Here is a 21,524-nt window from a genome sequence, read left to right as displayed (position 1 = left end):
ACTGACAGACAGAGAAAGACAGACAGCCCGAGAGACAGACCGAGACAGCCAGACAGAAAGACAGCTAGAGACAGACAGACAGACAGCCAGAGAGATATACAGCCAGAGAGGCAGACAGAGACAACCAGAGAGACAGACAGCCAGAGAGACAGACAAAGACAGACAGCCAGAGAGAAACAGAAATACACTACATGATCAAAATATGTGGACACCTGCTCGTCGAACATCTCATTCCAAAATAAGGGGCATTAATATGGAGTTGGTCCCCCCTTTGCTGCTATAACAGCCTCCACTCTTCTGGGAAGGCTTTCCACTAGAAGTTGGAAAATTGCAGCAGGGATTTGCTTCCATTCAGCCACAAGAGCATTAGTGAGGTTGGGCACTGATGTTGGGCGATTAGGCCTGGCTCGCAGTCGGCATTCCAATTCATCCCAAAGGTGTTCGATGGGGTTGAGGTCAGGGAACTGTGCAAGCCAGTCAAGTTCTTCCACACCAATCTCGACAAACCATTTCTGTATGGACCTTGTTTTGTGCACGGGGCATTGTCATGCTGAAACAGGAAAGGACTTTCCCCAAATTGTTGCCACAAAGTTGGAAGCACAGAATCGACTAGAATGTCATTGCATGCTGTAGTCTTAAGATTCCCCTTCACTGGAACTAAGAGGCCAAGCCCAAACCATGAAAAAAAGCCCAGACAATTATTCCTCCTTCACCAAACTTTACAGTTGGCACTATGCATTCAGTCAGGTAGCGTTCTCCTGGCATCCGCCAATCCTAGATACGTTCGTCGGACTGCCAGATGGTGAAGTGTAATTCATCACTCCAGAGAACGCGTTTCCACTGCTCCAGAGTCCAATAGCGGTGAGCTTTACACAACCCCAGCTGACACTTGGCATTGCGCATAGTGATCTTAGGCTTGTGTGCGGCTGCTCGGCCATGGGAACCCATTTCATGAAGCTCACGAAGAACAGTTGTGAGGGAAAAATTATGTATTCACCTTATTTGTTGGATATGTAACAATTATTTACTTAACAAACAGTAAGATATTTCTGTCCTGCTAATGCTGAGTTTTATGGTGTCCACTTTAGCTTCCTGCAGCTAGTCTGGGCGTCGAGGACACATGGTTTTACTAGAGATCACTTGAGATGGATATCTTAGTGATGAAAACCAACAGACACATTCCATACTATTAGTGGTGCATGTGAGACGTATGTCTCAAGGTCTGATTGAGCCTGCATTCCATAGACAAGATATGGTGTATGTTTAGCCGGGATAGAGATGGCCTGGAGGAGCAGAACAAAGGCCTCGGGTATTCCTAATTATCCTGGCATCTGGGAAACTAAGGAGGGGTGGAAACAAGCATTCTGGGTATTAGCTATATAAACTGTGCATTGTCTGTAAAGGGAAGACTCTCAGCCTAACAGTCAGTCAAGACTGGTGGGTTGACGGTTTCATTATTGCAATAATTAATTGATATTAAATAAAGATGATTGTTTGAAGAAATGACCAAGTCTCTCTTAGTACTGAATTTCCACGACACAGTTCTTGTGCTGACGTTGCTTCCAGAGGCAGTTTGGAACTCGGTAGTGATTATTGCAACCAATGACAAGCGATTATTATGCGCTACACGCTTCAGCACTCGGCAGTCCCATTCTGTGAGCTTGTGGTGGCGGAGCTGTTGTTACTCCTAGACGTTTCCACATCACAATAACAGCACTTACAGTTGACCTGGGTAGCTTTAGCAGGGCAGAAATCTGACGAACTGACTTGTTTGAAAGGTGGCATCCTATGACGGTGCCACGTTGAAAGTCACTGAGCTTTTCAGTAAGGCCATTCTACAGCTAATGTTTGTGTATGGAGATTGCATGGCTGTGTGCTGGATTTTATACACAGGTCAGCAACGGGTGTGGCTGAAATATCCAAATCCACTCATTTGAAGGGGTGTATTTATATCAACAAATTGGGCACTATTCTAGAAAAATCCTCAGCTCCTGGTGTTAGTCTCCACAATTCAGAGGTTTAATGCCTGCTCTTCACAGATGACTTGTACCTGTTGTCACCCACAGCACATGGCCTACAGCAGAGCCTGTACCTGCTAGAGCAGTACTGCCAGACCTGGTCCCTGGCAGTAAAGACCAAAAATATAAAAAATTATGATTTTCTAGAGAAGATCCAGATCTCAGGGAGTTAAACCAAAGTTCTCAGTTGGTACAAAATATATAGAGTACTGCACACACTACAATTACTTACGTTTAAAAACAAGCTCAACTGGACACCTACAGTATATGAGGCAGTGAAGGAACTGAGAGGGAAAGCACGCAGGGCATTCTACGCCATTAAAAAAATGAATTCAAAATGAAATGCCTATTGACATGTGGCTAAAACTAATTGAATGTGTCATTGAACCAATTGCATTTCCTGGCAGTGAGGTGTGGGGTCCACTTGCAAAACAAGATTTCACCCAATGGAACAAACCCCCCATTGAAACCCTGCATGCAGAGTTCTGTAAGATTCTCCTATATGTCCAGAGAAAAACTACAAACAATGCATGCAGGGCAGAATTAAGCCAATATCCACTCATAATAATAACTAAAAAAAATAGCAATTAAGTTTTGGAAACATCTAAAATACAGTGAGCCCTCATATCCTTACCAAGCCCTGCAATGCCAAGAGCTAAGCAAAAATAAGAGTCCCCTCATCCAGCTGGTCCTGGGGCTGAATTTGCAAACCTGTTCTACTAACACACTGAAGCCTCAGGAACAGAACATCCAATCAATCAGAATAACCCAAATCACAACACAGTCAAAACAAAACTACATTACCTATTGGGAAACACAAGCACAAAACAAAATGCAGTACTATCTGGCCCTAAATCGACAGTACACCGTGGCTAACTATTTGACCATGCTTACTGATCAAACCTTTAGAAAAATATTGTCAAAGTACAGGCTTAGTGAGCACAGCCTTGTCATTGAGAAGGGTAGACACAGGAAAACCTGGCTCCCTGTAGAGGAAAGGCTGTGCAACCACTGCACCACAGTAGAATCTGAGACAGAGCTGCATTTCCTGACAAAATGTAAAAAATATAAAACAATTAGAGAGTACCATTTCCCCAAATTTGAAACAGTTATTCAGGGTTTCAAATGCCTCCCTGATGAGAATAGGCTACCCGTCCTGTTTGGGGAGGACGCAGAGAGCTGTGGGTTGGCAGCGCACTACATTGCTGCCTGCCATAAAATGAGGGACAGTGTCTGACAGACCAACCAACCTGTGTCCTCTATGCCATTGTTATTGTATGGTTATTTTTTAGCCTTGATTATTGTTGTTACTGACTGTCCCGTTGACAATCTTGATTGGTATTATTTTAATTATGTTCATATTGTAAATGTATCACTTAATCTCCAAAGTAAGCTTTGGCAATATGTACATTGCTACGTCATGCCAATAAAGAAAATTGAATTGAATTGAGAGCGAGAGAGAGACAGAGAGAGAGAGAGAGAGACATCCAGAGAGACAGACATCCAGAGAGAGAGAGACAGACATCCAGAGAGACAGACAGCCAGAGAGAGGGAGAGACAGACATCCAGAGAGACAGACAGCCAGAGAGCGGAACAGAGAGAGAGAGAGAGAGATCTTCTGCACAGATTCTGTCAGACCTGGGCCCTGACAGTAAATCTCAGTAAGACAAAAATAATGGTGTTCCAAAAATGGTCCAATTGCCAGGACCACAAATACCAATTCCATCTAGACACCGTTGCCCTTGAGCACCTCGGCCTCAACATCAGCGCCACAGGTACCTTCCACAAAGCTGTGAACAATCTGAGAGACAAGGCACAATTTTTTTTTAATTTAACCTTTATTTGACTACGCAAGTCAGTTAAGAACAAATCCTTATTTACAATGACGGCCTAGGAACAGTGGGTTAACTGCCTTGTTCAGGGGCAGAACGACAGACAAGAAGGGCCTTCTATGCCATCAAAAGGAACATAAAATTCTACATACCAATTAGGATCCAGCTAAAAATACTTGAATCAGTTATAGAACACATTGTCCTTTACGATTGTGAGGTCTGGGGTCCACTCACCAACCAAGAATTCACAAAGTGGGACAAACACCAAATTGAGACTCTGCATGCAGAATTCAACAAAAATATTCTCAGTGTACAACATAAAATACCAAATAATGCATGCGGAGCAGAATTAGGCCGATATCCACTAATGATCAAAATCCAGAAAAGAGCCGTAAAATTCTACAACTACCTAAAAGGAAGTGATTCCCAAACCTTCCATAACAAAGCCATCACCTACAGAGAGATGAACCTGGAGAAGAGTCCCCTAAGCAAGCTAGTCCTGGGACACTATTCACAAACACAAACAGACCCCACAGAGCCCCACGACAGCAATACAGTTAGACCCAACCAATAGCCTTGCTATTGAGAAAGGCCGCAGGAGGCAGACCCATCTCTCAAGAGAAGACAGGCTATGTGCACTCTGCCCACAAAATTAATGTGGAACCTGAGCTGCACTTCCTAATCTCCTGCCAATTGTATGACCATATTATAGACACATACTTCCCTCAGATTACACAGGCCCACAAAGAATTAAAAAACAAATCCAACAAATCCAATTTTAATAAACTCCCATATCTATTGGGTGAAATACCACAATGTAAATATCACAGCAGCAAGACTTGTGACCTGTTGCCACAAAAAAAGGGCAACCAGTGAAGAACAAACACCATTGTAAATACAATCCATATTTTTGTTTGTTTATTTTCCCTTTTCTACTATTTGCACATCGTTACAACACTGTATATAGACATAATATGACATTTGAAATATCTCTATTCCTTTGGAACTTTTGTAGTAATATTTACTGTTCATTTGTATTGTTCATTTCACTTGCATTGGCAATGTAAACATGTTTCCCATGCCAATAAAGTCCCTTAAATTGAAATTGAGAGCAAAAGAGAAAGACGGAGAAAAAGCCAGAGAGAGAGTAACCGGTTATACTACAACTCCCAGACTGCATTGCAACTCCCAGCATCCACTGGCTAACGATAGCAATTAGCAAGCCCAGACGAAGTCTAAATAGACATGCCATTCCACATTTATTTTGGATTACAATCATGCTGTAATGCTCGTATAATACTGAATATATGTTCATACCATTGTCACCAATCAACTGAATTACACTCAAAATAGTTGTAATTCAGATGCTTATCTGGATGACGACACTAGCTAGCTACATTGGCTAGCTAACCAAACCCATTATGATGGTTAGCTAGCTCGACTGCTACATCAGAAATAATTGTTTACAACAATAACAGCTGAGTTTAATCGTAGCAAATGTCTTAAACAACAGTCCAAAACAACATATAAGCCTGTTAGATTTTTTTTTTTTAACTATTATTATGAAATATACAGGCAAAATGCTAATTACTACGGAATCCGTCCAGCTGGTTATTCTTCTGCTCCTTGTTCTCTCTATGCAGTGGCTTTCCCTGACTGGAGACTTCCTTGCATCCACAAAATGACACATACCTCTCTAAGAGGGGTGATCGATGCCACCAAACATTATGAATATACTGACAAGATACATGTCTCTCTGCCCTAACAATGGGAGTCGTTGTCCACAAAGCGGCACGGTGGGTTGTCTAGCTCCCCTCTATCCCCTCTTTGGATTGGTGGATACATCTCATTATTGTAATCTTTTTTTGAATATTCGATGAGGGTTGTTGACAGCAACGCCTGTAACACAATGGAGGGAGACGCCATGACATGAATATGCATAGCCATCTCGAGACAGCTCCGATATAAAGTTTTTTTTTTCTCTCAAAGCTGCCGGGATTCTACTTATATCAGTATATTCACACATCACAATTAGATACCCATACCTATTCACATCACAATTAAATATCCATAATTGTGATGTGTGAATAGGTATGGATATCTAATTTGTGTGTGAATAAGTATGGATATGTAATTGTGGTGTGAATAGGTATGGATATCTAATTGTGATGGGTATAGGTATAGATATCTAATTGTTGTGTGAATAGGTATATATATCTAATTATGGTGTGAATAGGTATGGATATCTAATTGTTGTGTAAATAGGCATAGATATCGAATTGGGGTGTGTGAATAGGTATAGATATCTAATTGTGGTGTGAATAGGTATAGATATCTAATTGTGGTGTGTGTAGGTATAGATATCTAATTGTTGTGTGAATAGGTATAGATATCTAATTGGGGTGTGAATAGGTATAGATATCTAACTGTGATGTGTATAGGTATAGATATCTAACTGTGATGTGTATAGGTATGGCTATGGAAACACAGGCAGTTTCAAGTACAGTATTCCTACTGGAGCTACTTTGCAGCACAAATGTATACCTTCCAGAAGGTATAACCCCCCACCTCTGACCCCTCAGCGTTTAGCCATATGTACCAGTGTCATGTCCAGAAACATGCTTTAGGCCTTTTGTTCATTACATTTCCTGTTTGCCTACTGAACGTTCCCTAGATGCGTCTGGTGTTCTGAGAGGTGATTTGCTGTTTTACTGTTTTTTGTTCTTCCCCATGCCCCGTAATCATGGGAGACGAAATCTGCAGAAAAACTAGACCAGGGCATCATCATCACGGAGAAGGGAACGCAGTACTTCAAGGTGTGTGTGTGTGTCTTTGTGTGAAGGGAAGTAGCTTCAAGTAGCGGTGCAGTATAACAGGATTTTGTGTGTGTGGGAGTGGGAGAAAGAGAGAGTGAGAGGGGGAGAGCGATGGAGAGGGAGGGAAGAGGGAGAGAGAGAGAAGTATCGCCAGGCGTCTGTCCAGTACAAGATGATCCTGGAGAATGAATCAAGTGATTCCTGAGGGGGAGGAGCAGTAGGCGTGGATGGTCTAAAGTTTACGGGAGGATAAGCACATTCTCAAGTAAAGTTTTTATAAATACCAACTTTTGAATGAAAACTGGCGCACCCATGTTTTGGGGCATATTTTGTGCATACGTGACATTTATAAATGTGACCCCTGGTGGTTCTAATTCTAAATTAGATTACAAAGTGATTATATCGATTTTATTATATTAGGATATTTTGACGTTTATTAATCAAGTAAATGATTTACTGGATGTGGTTACATAAATGAGGCTATACTTCTCAGAGTAATATGCCTGTCCTGTATCAGAGCAGCGCGTGTTGATGGAAAATGTTATTGTTTAGCATGATGTTTGATTATTTTAGATACAGTATATATCTCAAAAGCAGCCTATAGTATTCAGTTGAAAATGGAAACGTACTTCCCTTTGTGAATGTGGCGATTGCGCACTGTGCATACTGGTGCGCTTTTGGGGTTGGAAGACAGACAGGCAGCCAGAGACAGCGAGAGAGATAGAAAGAGAGAGGGATAGAAAAGAAGAGAGGGGTTTCTCATACACAGACATTGCATTGCAGTGAATGTCTTCGATGTACTCTGATTGAGTAGCCTAGATGACCACTCAATTGTTAAGCGTCTGGGGATACTATAAGAAGGCAGAAGCAATGAAGAAACAACTCAAATACCCTAAATACAGCATCAAGGAATAATGTCGATGTATAACGGGACTGGAGAAACGGGTGGAAAGGACTACACCTATGTACGGGTTTGTGCGTCGACCATCGCCTTCATAACATTGGCATTCTTCAACATCATCATTAACTGGACTATAGTGCGCGAGGATCGACTTCGGGGCCATGCGCGCTTTGTGTTGGTTTTTCACCTGTTGGTGTCCGCTCTGGTGTACTTCGGAATGTGTTCTGTTTTCTACCTCCAGATCTACTTCGACGCCAAGCCAGTGGCATCCATATGTGTGGCCATGATAACCGTCCTAATCACCAGCGCGTCCAATATCCTTCTGACTCTCACTGCTATGTCGCTGGACCGTTATTTTGCTGTCTGTCATCCTCTGTGGTACAGTTCTGTCTGGCAATGGCCTTGGCTAGTTGGGCTACTGACATGGGGACTCGCACTGGTTATCCCCCTAACTCTGCTCTCCAAGACAGAGATGCTCGGCAGTGATACAAATGTGGAATGTGGAAGGGAACAGCTGAAGAAAGGTGGCCTGGAAAAAATATTGTTGATATCTGTGTGCACGGCGCTCATTCTGTACAGTTATGTAAGGATACTGTTTGAGGGGCGACGGTTGGGAGTGATGAATCGACGCAACATGGTCGGATGCAAGACCCTCGCCCTGCACGGTACTCAACTCGCCGTATACATCCTCCCCAACTTCATGAACTTTGTGCTAACAGTTCTCCAGAAACAAGGACACATTCAGCCGGGGACCAAAGAACTGTCTGCGGTGGTTAGTTTCGCCTTCTTTAGCTTGGCGCAGTGCGTCGCACCAATCGTCTACGGTTTGCGCAAAGAGGAACTCTTGGAGCAGGTGCAACGCCGATTCCCTTGTTGTTCCCGCCACCTGAAGAGCGTCCTGGGCCCGGTTTCCCAAAAGAATCTTAAGGCTAATTTCATAATAGAGCCCAAAAGCCTAGGTTCTAACGATGAATTTAGCCTTAAGATGCTTTTGAGCAACCGGGCCCTGGAGTGGACCTGGCGTGCCATAACGCCTTGTCTGCATTCCCAGCCAAGGTATGTGATCAAATATTTGTGGCTAAGATACTGTACATGCCAACAAGTGTTATATACTTTATGCACACTCATTAGGTGACCCCAGTGGCATGGAGAATGATGAATGGATACATACTGAAAGACAATATGTGATGAGTAAATACTCACGGATGTAGACCAGCCAGAAATAGCAGGGATTATTACCAAAACCATATCTATTATTTTATACTGTATATTCTCTGACAAAGTTAAGAAAGTTGATAGTTGTCATTCGCTGTTTTGCCTTCTTCCTTTTTTGGACATCAGTTTTAGATCATGTGGGATGTGAGACTACAGACAAGCTATTCTTACCACATTGGAAATGAAACAATGTTTTGTAACAAACATCACATGGCTTCGGACACCTTTTATTTACTCAGACTTTGAATATTTTTCTTATTTCCCCAGTGAAAGAAGACTGACGTTCCAGACACTCATCTCACTGGAGCCCCCACAGACCCCCGTTTGAGGGGAATGATGAGAGCTAAGTAGCCACCGCTCCCGTAACTTCACTACCCACGAGTACTTTTCCTGTGCTCCATAGACTGGGCTGAAGACATGTTGTACCGGACTGATACTGCCTTTCAGATGTCATGGAGACAGCGGTGGATGGGGGACATAGCAACCAGACGAAAGGTGTCACTCTCACTATAAACATTTGAGACGAGTATCCATTTTTTTGCTGATGAACATTCATACAGTACTTGGTTATCCAGCATCTGTACAAAGCTGTGAAAGTGCTTCTGTTCTACCCAGGGTGTAGTGACTTTATAGGCTTGGGCATCACTATGGACAGACCAGCCTCAGACAACCTGTAATGTGTTGACTGTACAGTGTCAGAGAGGATTCCAGCAGGGATTTGCCTTGTATTACAGTACAAGACCACCTGAGCATCAGGATTGACTGCATGTGCATTGTGCAATATAACCTACTATGAAAGAGTTGATTCATTAATGATAACTGAAGCAGCAATGTCTTCTTTTTTGTGTGAGATAAAGTCAAGACAATATCTTTTATTTGAGATGAAAAGATCCCGATTCATTCAAACAAGAGCCAGATTGAACATTATTGCCCATCTTCATCGCCATGTGAACCTCAGTGGCAGATTCTCTGTAATAAAAGAACTGAAACTGTGAACAGCATGTGATCTGGAGCAGTATTTGTATTTATTATGAATCCCCATTAGCTGCTGCCAAAGCAGCAGCAGCTACTCTTCCTGGGGTCCAGCAAAATTAAGGAAGTTTATACAATTTTAAAAGCATTACAATACATTCACAGATTTCACAACACACTGTGTGCCCTCAGGCCCCTACTCCACCACTACCACATATCTACAGTACTAAATCCATGTGTATGTATAGTGCGTATGTTATCATGTGTGTGTGTATGCATGTGTCTGTGCCAATGTTTGTGTTGCTTCACAGTCCTCGCTGTTCCATAAGGTGTTTTTTTAAATCAAATTTTACTGCTTGTGTCAGTTACTTGATGTGGAATAGAGTTCCATGTAGTCATGGCTCTATGTAGAACTGTGTGCCTCTTGTGGCATGTCTTGTGGGGTATGCATGGGTGTCCGAGCTGTGTGCGAGTAGTTTAGTCAGACAGCTTGGTGTATTCAACATGTCAATACCTCTCATAAATAAAAGTAGTGATGAAGTCAATCTCTCCTCTACTTTCAGCCAGGAGAGATTGACATGCATATTATTAATATTAGCTCTCTGTGTACATCCAAGGGCCAGCCGTGCTGCCCTGTTCTGAGCCAATTGCAATTTTCCTAAGTCCTTTTTTGTGGCACCTGACCACACGACTGAACAGTAGTCAAGGTGCGACAAAACTAGGGCCTGTAGGACCTGCCTTGTTGATAATGTTAAGAAGGCAGAGCATCGCTTTATTATAGACAGATTTCTCTCTGTCTTAGCTACTACTGCATCAATATGTTTTGACCATGACAGTTTTCACTCTAGGGTTACTCCAAGCAGTTTAGTCATCTCAACTTGCTCAATTTCCACATTATTTATTACAAGAGTAGCAGCTCTGTGGTCAAACTCGCTTCACTTCAGTTTGTGTCTGACAGACTTGGCGCTAACGGTTCTCTCATACAATCCATTGTGGTTTGCAGTGCACATCCGTTAATAAGGAAGGGGTTAATGTTTGTTATCTACACACAATCAGTGTTCACACATCACCTTAACTCATTCCTGTAAATGCCTGGTTATGTTCGGTAAAGGAGGATGTTATAAAGTAAAACTAAAAGGATTAATATAGGTTTGTGTACCTGGCCTGCCTCTCAAATAAACAGAATTAGACTTTTATGAGTGATGGGGGGGGGTACTACTAGGCTATATGGGATTGTTTTGCTATTGGATTTTGAATTTTAAGACACTTTGAAGTATCAAAAAAATCTATACATAATCTTTTGATAAAAAATATTTTTGGGCCTTACTGCTATTAGCCCATACAAATGCATTCAAAAACAGATTCACAACATGGAACAACAGATAGTCCCAAAAATAAATCTAAAGGAAGTTTGTTCTGAAGTGTCTTTCCTATATCTGAGAGATATAAGACCAGGAAGCTTTTTTTTTCAAGTATTTAAAACCCCTTATGTTTGCCACTAAACACCACTCCATATACTTCCCAAAAAAAATTCAACATACCGGGGGACTTTCACACAAGTCTTGTGAGGCCTTTGGGTATCCTAGAGCAAAACAACCATGTACGTGTTAGTGAGAGTCTCACCTTTACACAATCAGATTAGTGTGTAGCCCAAACTGTTCCTACGCTACAGAAAGAAGTTGTCAGATCAGCCGATTTTCAGATGTCTCATGGTCTGACAAACACAGCTCTAGCTCTGTCACCTTCCACCACAGAAACAGAAGTGTTACATAGGCGGTTGTGGTGGATTGAGACGCATCCAATCTCTCTATCTTAGATTATGGGGATTTTTTATTATGGTAATTCGATTTATGCAGCGGCGCGGACATCGACCTTAATAAGGGAAGTTCAAGTGACAAAATTGATGTTTTTCAGTTAGACATTTTATTTATTTTCTCAACACATCACACTATTCTCCTCTAAACCCTATGGTACGCTGCACTGGCCAAGCTTCGAGACAATAAGCCAGCGGGACAATGTCTGCAACATTCTGGTGCAGACAGACAGACAAGACAAGACATTTACTTCAAAAATCCTTGAACATTAGAGGCATCTACAGTCCTGTGAGAACAGGCACTGGCCAAATATGTGCGTGGGGTGGGTGTGGTTTAAAGAACACTCACTATTACCTGACAATTCTCCAATGAGAGTCAATTAAAACTATTATCTTCACTTAATAATGCCCCTGGTAGCATAACTAAATATTGCTTATGGCTAGCAATCTTTAAAAACAACATTGAAAGGAGCACTGTAAGGCTAGCAGACATTCAGAACATAGCAAATAAGAACCATGTGTTCACAATCCTGCTAGGGCAGCAGAAACTATGTTGACCCTAGTACAGTTAATGAACCTGCTATTACTTTTAGCTGAGAAAATTGTTAGTCACAGTAGTTGTAAAATAATTATAGTAACACCACATTTTTCTAAATCAAGTCACGAAGTGCTGCTGAACAGCATTTTGTTAATACGTTTCTAAGCCAAATATTTCGACACCTAATATTAAAAGTTTGTTGTATGTACTGTATGAATTAATATGGACTGAAACTAAGCAGGCCTAACCAATCATACAAAATATTATGAAGGTGCATGCATAGTCCCTTCAGAATGTATTCACATTCCTTGACTTTTCCACATTTTGTTGTTTTACAGCCTGAATTTAAAATTGATTAAAATTAAACTTTGTGTCACTGGCATACACACAATACCCCATAATGTCAGAGTGGAATTATGTTTTTAGACATTTTTACACATATTATAATTAAAAACTGAAATGGCTCAAGTCAACAAGTATTCAACCACTGTTATGGCAAGCCTAAATAAGTTCAGGAGTAAAAATGTGCTTAACAAGTCAGATACTAAGTTGCATGGACGCGCTCTGTGTGCAATAATGGTGTTTAACATGATTTGTTAATGACTACCTCATCTCTGTACCCCACACATACAATTATCTGTAAGGTCCCTCAGTCGAGCAGTGAATTTCAAACACAGATTCAACCTCAAAGACCAGGGAGGTTTCCAATGCCTCGCAAAGTAGGGCACCTATTGGTAGATGGGTAAAAATAAAAAAGCAGACATTGAATATCCCTTTGAGCATGGTGAAGTTATTAATTACACTTTGGATGGTGTATCAATATACCCAGTCGCTACAAAGATACAGGTGTCCTTCCTAACTTAGCTGCCGGAGAGGAAGGAAACCGCTTAGGCATTTCACCATGAGGCCAGTGGTGACTTTCAAACAGTTACAGATTTTAATGGATGTGATTGGAGAAAACTGAGAATGGATCAACAACATTGTAGTTACTCCATAATACTAACCTAAATGACAGAGTGAAAAGAAGGAAGCCTGTAAAGAACAACAAATATTCCAGGACATGTTTGCAATAAGGCACTAAAGTAAAACTGCAAGAAATATGGCAAAGAAATGAACTTTATGTCCTTGATACAAAATGTCATGTTTGGGGCAAATCCAACATCACTGAACACCACTTCATATTTTCAAGCATGGTGGTGGCTGCGTCATGTTATGGGTCATCTGCAAGGACTAGGGAGTTTTTAGGATGAAAAAAACAAACAGAATAGAGCTAATCATATGCAAAATCCTGGAGGAAAACCTAGTTCAGTCTGCTTTCCAGCAGACACTGGGAGACAAATTCACCTTTCAGCAGAACAATAACCTAAAACCCAAGGCCAAATATACACTGGAGTTTCTTACCAAGACGACATTGAATGTTCCTGTGGCCTACAGCATGACTTAAATCGGCTTTAAAATCTATGGCAAGACTTGAAAATGGCTGTCTAGCAATGATCAACAACCAACATGACAGAGATTTAAGAATTTTAATAATGTGCAAATATTGTACAATCCAGGTGTGCAAAGCTTTTAGAGACTTAGCCAGAAAGACTCACAGCTGTAATCTCTGCCAAAGATTATTCTAACATGTATTGTCTCAGGGGTGTGAATACTTATGTAAACAGAACAGGGCTCCGGGCAGCCGAGCGGAAAAGGAGGAAAACTCGCCTCCCTGCGGACCTGGCATCCTTTCACTCCCTCCTCTCTACATTCTCCTCTTCTGTCTCTGCTGCTAAAGCCACTTTCTACCACTCTAAATTCCAAGCATCTGCCTCTAACCCTAGGAAGCTCTTTGCCACCTTCTCCTCCCTCCTGAATCCTCCTCCCCCTCCTCCCCCCTCCTCCCTCTCTGCGGATGACTTCGTCAACCATTTTGAAAAGAAGGTCGACGACATCCGATCCTCGTTTGCTAAGTCAAACGACACCGCTGGTTCTGCTCACACTGCCCTACCCTGTGCTTTGACCTCTTTCTCCCCTCTCTCTCCAGATGAAATCTCGCGTCTTGTGACGGCCGGCCGCCCAACAACCTGCCCGCTTGACCCTATCCCCTCCTCTCTTCTCCAGACCATTTCCGGAGACCTTCTCCCTTACCTCACCTCGCTCATCAACTCATCCTTGACCGCTGGCTACGTCCCTTCCGTCTTCAAGAGAGCGAGAGTTGCACCCCTTCTGAAAAAACCTACACTCGATCCCTCCGATGTCAACAACTACAGACCAGTATCCCTTCTTTCTTTTCTCTCCAAAACTCTTGAACGTGCCGTCCTTGGCCAGCTCTCCTGCTATCTCTCTCAGAATGACCTTCTTGATCCAAATCAGTCAGGTTTCAAGACTAGTCATTCAACTGAGACTGCTCTTCTCTGTGTCACGGAGGCGCTCCGCACTGCTAAAGCTAACTCTCTCTCCTCTGCTCTCATCCTTCTAGACCTATCGGCTGCCTTTGATACTGTGAACCATCAGATCCTCCTCTCCACCCTCTCCGAGCTGGGCATCTCCGGCGCGGCCCACGCTTGGATTGCGTCCTACCTGACAGGTCGCTCCTACCAGGTGGCGTGGCGAGAATCTGTCTCCGCACCACGTGCTCTCACCACTGGTGTCCCCCAGGGCTCTGTTCTAGGCCCTCTCCTATTCTCGCTATATACCAAGTCACTTGGCTCTGTCATATCCTCACATGGCCTCTCCTATCATTGCTATGCAGACGACACACAATTAATCTTCTCCTTTCCCCCCTCTGATAACCAGGTGGCGAATCGCATCTCTGCATGTCTGGCAGACATATCAGTGTGGATGACGGATCACCACCTCAAGCTGAACCTCGGCAAGACGGAGCTGCTCTTCCTCCCGGGGAAGGACTGCCCGTTCCATGATCTCGCCATCACGGTTGACAACTCCATTGTGTCCTCCTCCCAGAGCGCTAAGAACCTTGGCATGATCCTGGACAACACCCTGTCGTTCTCAACTAACATCAAGGCGGTGACCCGTTCCTGTAGGTTCATGCTCTACAACATTCGCAGAGTACGACCCTGCCTCACACAGGAAGCGGCGCAGGTCCTAATCCAGGCACTTGTCATCTCCCGTCTGGATTACTGCAACTCGCTGTTGGCTGGGCTCCCTGCCTGTGCCATTAAACCCCTACAACTCATCCAGAACGCCGCAGCCCGTCTGGTGTTCAACCTTCCCAAGTTCTCTCACGTCACCCCGCTCCTCCGCTCTCTCCACTGGCTTCCAGTTGAAGCTCGCATCCGCTACAAGACCATGGTGCTTGCCTACGGAGCTGTGAGGGGAACGGCACCTCCGTACCTTCAGGCTCTGATCAGGCCCTACACCCAAACAAGGGCACTGCGTTCATCCACCTCTGGCCTGCTCGCCTCCCTACCTCTGAGGAAGTACAGTTCCCGCTCAGCCCAGTCAAAACTGTTCGCTGCTCTGGCACCCCAATGGTGGAACAAACTCCCTCACGACGCCAGGTCAGCGGAGTCAATCACCACCTTCCGGAGACACCTGAAACCCCACCTCTTTAAGGAATACCTAGGATAGGATAAAGTAATCCTCCTAACCCCCCCCTCCCCCTTAAAAGAGTTAGATGCACTATTGTAAAGTGGTTGTTCCACTGGATATCATAAGGTGAATGCACCAATTTGTAAGTCGCTCTGGATAAGAGCGTCTGCTAAATGACTTAAATGTAAATGTAAATTCAATATTTTTGCATTTAATTTTCAATAAATTTGCAAACATATCTTAAAACATGTTTTCACTTTGTCATTATGGCTTATTGTGTGTAGATGGGTGAGGGATAACACATCCACTTTCTTAAGGCACTCCAGAAGCCCAGCAATGCATTAATATATTCTAAACAAAATCCACAGATTGACATGGAAGGGCATGAATGTTTGAAGGGTTAGGGAAAAGGGGATACCTAGTCAGTTGTACATCTGAATGCATTCAACTGAGATGTGTCTCCTGCATTTAACCCAACCCCTCTGAATCGGAGAGCTGCGGGGGGCTGCCATAATCGACATCCACGTCTTCGGCGCCCCGGAACAGTGAGTTAACTGCCTTGGTCAGGGGCAGGACGACAGATTTTTACCTTGTCAGCTCGGGGATTCGTTCCAGCAACCTTTCGGTTACTAGCCCAACGCTCAGACTTCCTAGTTAGTTAAATTCTCTCATTCAGCTAACTGAATGCAAAATGTTATCAACATTGCATTTATGTTGCATTCATGGTACAAATCAAATTAAAAGAGGAGAACTGATCATACTAGCTTGCAGTGTTATACTAGAATGAACATTCAGATATACTATAGAACAATCCTGAAGACATTACATAAAGTGCATTCGGAAAGTATTAAGACCCCTTGACTTTTTCTACATTCTGTTAGGTTACAGCCCAATTCTAGATTTAAAAAAAAAATTGTCATAAAAAACAGGTTTCAGAATTTTTTGCTAATAATAATTTTTTTAAAGTAAAAAAAATATTACATTTACATTCAGACCCTTTACTCAGTACTTTGTTGAAGCACCTTTGGTAGCGATTACAGCCTTGGGAATGACGCTACAAGCTTGGCACACCTGTATTTGGAAAGTTTCTCCCATTCTTCTCTGCAGATCCTCTCAAGCTCTGTCAGGTTGGATGGGGAGCGTCGCTGTACAGCTATTTTCAGGTCTCTCCAGAGATGTTCAATCGGGGCTCTGGCTGGGCCACTCAAGGACATTCAGAGACTTGTTCCGAAGCCACTCCTGCGTTGTCTTGGCTGTTTGCTTAGGGTCGTTCTCCTGTTGGAAGGTGTACCTTCGCCCCAGTCTGAGGTCCTGAGGGCTCTGGAGCAGGTTTTCATCAAGGATCTCTCTGTACTTTGCTCCGTTCATCTTTGCCTCGATCCTGACTAGTCTCCCAGCCCCTGCCACTGAAAAACATCCCGACAGCATGATGCTGCCACCACCATGATTCCTCCAGACATGACACTTGGTATTCAGGCCAAAGTGTTCAATCTTGGTTTTATCAGACCAGAGAATCTTGTTTCTCATGGTCTGAGAGTTGTTAGATCTCTTTTGGCAAACTCCAAGCGGGCTGCCATGTGTCTTTTACTGTGGAGTGGCTTCCGTCTGGTTACTCTACCATAAAGGCCTGATTGGTGGGGTGCTGCAGATATGGTTGTCCTTCTGGAAGGTTCTCCCATCTCCATAGAGGAACTCTAGAGCTCTGTCAGAGTGACCATCGGGTTCTTGTTCACCTCCGTGACCAAGACCCTTCTCCCCCAATTGCTCAGTTTGGCCGGGCGGCCAGCTCTAGGAAGAGTCTTGGTGGTTCCAAACTTATTCCATTTAAGAATGATGGAGGCCACTGTGTATTTGGGGACCTTCAATGCTGCATACATTTTTTTGGTACCCTTCCCCAGATCTGTGCCTCGACACAATCCTGTCTCGGTGCTCTACGGACAATTCCTTCGACCGCATGGCTTGGCTTTTGCTCTGACAAATGTTTTATTTAATCCATTTTAGAATAAGGCTGTAACGTAACAAAATGTGGAAAAAGTCAAGGGGTCTGAATGCTTTCCAAAGCCGCTGTACATAAGCGCTTTAACATTCATAGTGCATTTGAGAACTCCAACCTCAATCCCATACCATTCAGTGCGGTCAAGTTCCAGCATTGGATTTCCGATTCGAGACACACATTCAGTACCGTCTTTGCATCGACCAGTTAATAATAGAAGTATATACACTGCTCAAAAAAAATAAAGGGAACACTTAAACAACACAATGTAACTCCAAGTCAATCACACTTCTGTGAAATCAAACTGTCCACTTAGGAAGCAACACTGATTGACAATAAATTTCACATGCTGTTGTGCAAATGGTATAGACAACAGGTGGAAATTATAGGCAATTAGCAAGACACCCCCAATAAAGGAGTGGTTCTGCAGGTGGTGACCACAGACCACTTCTCAGTTCCTATGCTTCCTGGCTGATGTTTTGGTCACTTTGAATGCTGGCGGTGCTTTCACTCTAGTGGTAGCATGAGACGGAGTCTACAACCCACACAAGTGGCTCAGGTAGTGCAGCTCATCCAGGATGGCACATCAATGCGAGCTGTGGCAAGAAGGTTTGCTGTGTCTGTCAGTGTAGTGTCCAGAGCATGGAGGCGCTACCAGGAGACAGGCCAGTACATCAGGAGACGTGGAGGAGGCCGTAGGAGGGCAACAACCCAGCAGCAGGACCGCTACCTCCGCCTTTGTGCAAGGAGGAGCAGGAGGAGCACTGCCAGAGCCCTGCAAAATGACCTCCAGCAGGCCACAAATGTGCATGTGTCTGCTCAAACGGTCAGAAACAGACTCCATGAGGGTGGTATGAGGGCCCGACGTCCACAGGTGGGGGTTGTGCTTACAGCCCAACACCGTGCAGGACGTTTGGCATTTGCCAGAGAACACCAAGATTGGCAAATTCGCCACTGGCGCCCTGTGCTCTTCACAGATGAAAGCAGGTTCACACTGAGCACGTGACAGACGTGACAGTCTGGAGACGCCGTGGAGAACGTTCTGCTGCCTGCAACATCCTCCAGCATGACCGGTTTGGCGGTGGGTCAGTCATGGTGTGGGGTGGCATTTCTTTGGGGGGCCGCACAGCCCTCCATGTGCTCGCCAGAGGTAGCCTGACTGCCATTAGGTACCGAGATGAGATCCTCAGACCCCTTGTGAAACCAAATGCTGGTGCAGTTGGCCCTGGGTTCCTCCTTATGCAAGACAATGCTAGACCTCATGTGGCTGGAGTGTGTCAGCAGTTCCTGCAAGAGGAAGGCATTGATGCTATGGACTGGCCCGCCCGTTCCCCAGACCTGAATCCAATTGAGCACATCTGGGACATCATGTCTCGCTCCATCCACCAACGCCACGTTGCACCACACTGTCCAGGAGTTGGCTGATGCTTTAGTCCAGGTCTGGGAGGAGATCCCTCAGGAGACCATCCGCCACCTCATCAGGAGCATGCCCAGGCGTTGTAGGGAGGTCATACAGGCACGTGGAGGCCACACACACTACTGAGCCTCCTTTTGACTTGTTTTAAGGACATTACATCAAAGTTGGATCAGCCTGTAGTGTGGTTTTCCACTTTAATTTTGAGTGTGACTCCAAATCCAGACCTCCATGGGTTGATAAATTTGATTTCCATTGATAATTTTTGTGTGATTTTGTTGTCAGCACATTCAACTATGTAAAGAAAAAAGTATTTAATAAGAATATTTCATTCATTCAGATCTAGGATGTGTTATTTTAGTGTTCCCTTTATTTTTTTGAGCAGTGTATTTCTCAGGATGGAGTCAGGTGTTATGTTCAGGAGTTGGCGCTATATGGAGGATAATATAACTGACTAAAAAGACAAAGAGCAGAGGTGGGAGAAATAGGTCAGAGAGGTAGAGTTCAGAATGGTAGGGAAAGAGGAGGAGGAGGAGAGAGCGGGTAAGAGCAGAGTTGATAAAGAGGAAAGAAGGAGAAAAATAGAAGGAGAGGAGAGAAATAAATGAAGAGGGAGGGAGGAGAGAGGGCATTTAGAAGCCCATTGAGCTGGAGGGGAGACCACCCTGCCATTCTCCACCACAGCTGTAGAAACGGCCCTCAGGTTCTTGAAGATCTGCTTGGAGTTGCTGGGGCGCAGACACTTGCATGATCCTCTCATCGGCCTGACAGAAGGAGAGGAGAGAAATGAGAGAAATAGGGAAGGAGAAGAGAAGGGGGAGAAAAGGTTAAATGAGTATAATGGGGGAGAAAGGCAGTTGGAATACTTGTCTTCATCTATAATCAGACAGAACCTTGCACCTGCACACCTCCATTACACCAGGTCTCACAATTCTGATGCTGGGCCGACAGATGACCCTGACTCAGGGAGCGGGACGCCCTGGGAACCAAACACACAGTGTGAAGATGAATGTGTCTGTGTGAGCGTGTAGGTGTAGGTGGGTGAGAGAGAGAGATTGTGTTTATCAGTGAACTACTTTATACCTAGACAGGAAGACCACCATGGCGTACAGGTCAGCGACAGTCTTCAGCGCAAACTGCTCATCTGTAACAACGACAAACTTAGTCATACCATCAAACATCGTTTTAATTGATACAATCACACAACTACCATATTCACCACCATTCACTCACCTAAAGTAGGATCCTCTTCCTGTGTTTGAGGAGCAGCTCTTCAACAAGGGCTCCAAACTGCTCAATGGATGGAATTGTTACAGAATACAGACTGAGAGAAACCATAAAGGAGGCAGAATGAGCAAGATATATAACAGATATAAAAGACCAACCAAGTATACAGGTATATAAACAAACATCCATTACATCCATACTGACAGACAGACCAGTATGTCTCTCTCTATTACATTCACCAGTTCTCCACTGGTGGCCAGTTCTGGGTGAACAGTTCCATGCAGTGTCAGCCCTGTGTCCAAACCGGCCTTCCTACACACAGAGAGAGAGGAGAGATGTGTTCATAAAGTGTGTGTGTGTACTGCGTATTCTGAAGGCGTCACCAAGCTCTTGGTGAGTTCTCCAGCCAGCGCCCCAGTGTTGCCCAGTGGTTTCTTCAGAGCCATCTATAGGCTCCTCAGCTGGTTACCAGCATTCTGTACACACACACTTTGTTTTTTTGTATAGCTAGATTCACGTCTTAATGCTATAGTGGTGTAATTCTGTAATGGTGGAGTAATGCTATAATAGTTATTGCAGCTAATACAGTCCATACAGGAAGTTATTGTACTTAATAGAGTCCATACAGGAAGTGCTATTACACAGCACAGGAAATGTTATTACACAGCACAGGAAATGTTAATACAACAGTGCACTCACTATCAAACAGAAAACACGTCCTGTTCACAATAGTACAGTTAGTGACTTTACATTCTGATAAAAGACTGCTGAGTAATTATCAGCACTTACACAGAATTATTATTAGTAACAGAGAATTGTAGCCTCGTATGTCTTATCAAATCTTTGCTTCCTAGTATTCTACATATTAACCATTGAACCTCTGTTACTTGGAAACCGATACGTGCCACGAATAGCCAGATGATGACATTGGTCCCTTCGAAGATCCGGAAGATTCTTAGACGTTAGAACTTGCTCGACTCTGGAATCCTGTATCCAAGCAAACACACACACAAACAGAACATGTCAAAATGTCAAGTTAAGGAGGAGGTTGGCTCTGAAAATGTAGCTAAGACTGACTACCAATACTATTCATGCGTGAAGCTCAATTGAACAATTTAGACATTTTACTTTCTAAACTATCCATTGAACAGTGAACCATTTGGCCAGTTGGATGCTTCACGCATGAATAGTATTGGTAGTCAGTCTTAGCTATATGACGCAACAGAGCCTCAGCTTGCATTGAGGAGGTTA

General features: G+C 43.7%; 1 protein-coding gene and 1 long non-coding RNA gene across 2 annotated transcripts; one reads left to right on the top strand and one right to left on the bottom strand.

Annotated features, from left to right (window-relative positions):
• The first annotated feature begins 7,274 nt into the window (after positions 1-7,274).
• On the top strand, positions 7,275-9,778 carry LOC139561318 (odorant receptor 131-2-like). The gene is made up of 2 exons (XM_071378332.1): positions 7,275-8,623; positions 9,050-9,778. Exons 1-2 carry the CDS (start codon positions 7,581-7,583, stop codon positions 9,108-9,110), a joined length of 1,104 nt encoding a protein of 367 aa, XP_071234433.1. The 5' UTR covers positions 7,275-7,580; the 3' UTR covers positions 9,111-9,778.
• Positions 9,779-18,430: 8,652 nt separating this feature from the next.
• On the bottom strand, positions 18,431-21,260 carry LOC139561319 (uncharacterized). Its single transcript, XR_011672105.1, has 4 exons — positions 20,280-21,260; positions 20,130-20,190; positions 19,955-20,025; positions 18,431-19,810 (listed from the first exon to the last, which is right to left on the bottom strand). It is a non-coding gene; the product is annotated as an uncharacterized lncRNA (long non-coding RNA).
• Positions 21,261-21,524: the final 264 nt, after the last annotated feature.

Source organism: Salvelinus alpinus, chromosome 31 (genome assembly GCF_045679555.1).
Source record: "Salvelinus alpinus chromosome 31, SLU_Salpinus.1, whole genome shotgun sequence".
NCBI classification, from domain to species: Eukaryota; Metazoa; Chordata; class Actinopteri; order Salmoniformes; family Salmonidae; genus Salvelinus; species Salvelinus alpinus.
The sequence above is the reverse complement of the archived record's forward strand: the minus strand, read 5'-3'. Positions and strand labels throughout refer to the sequence as shown.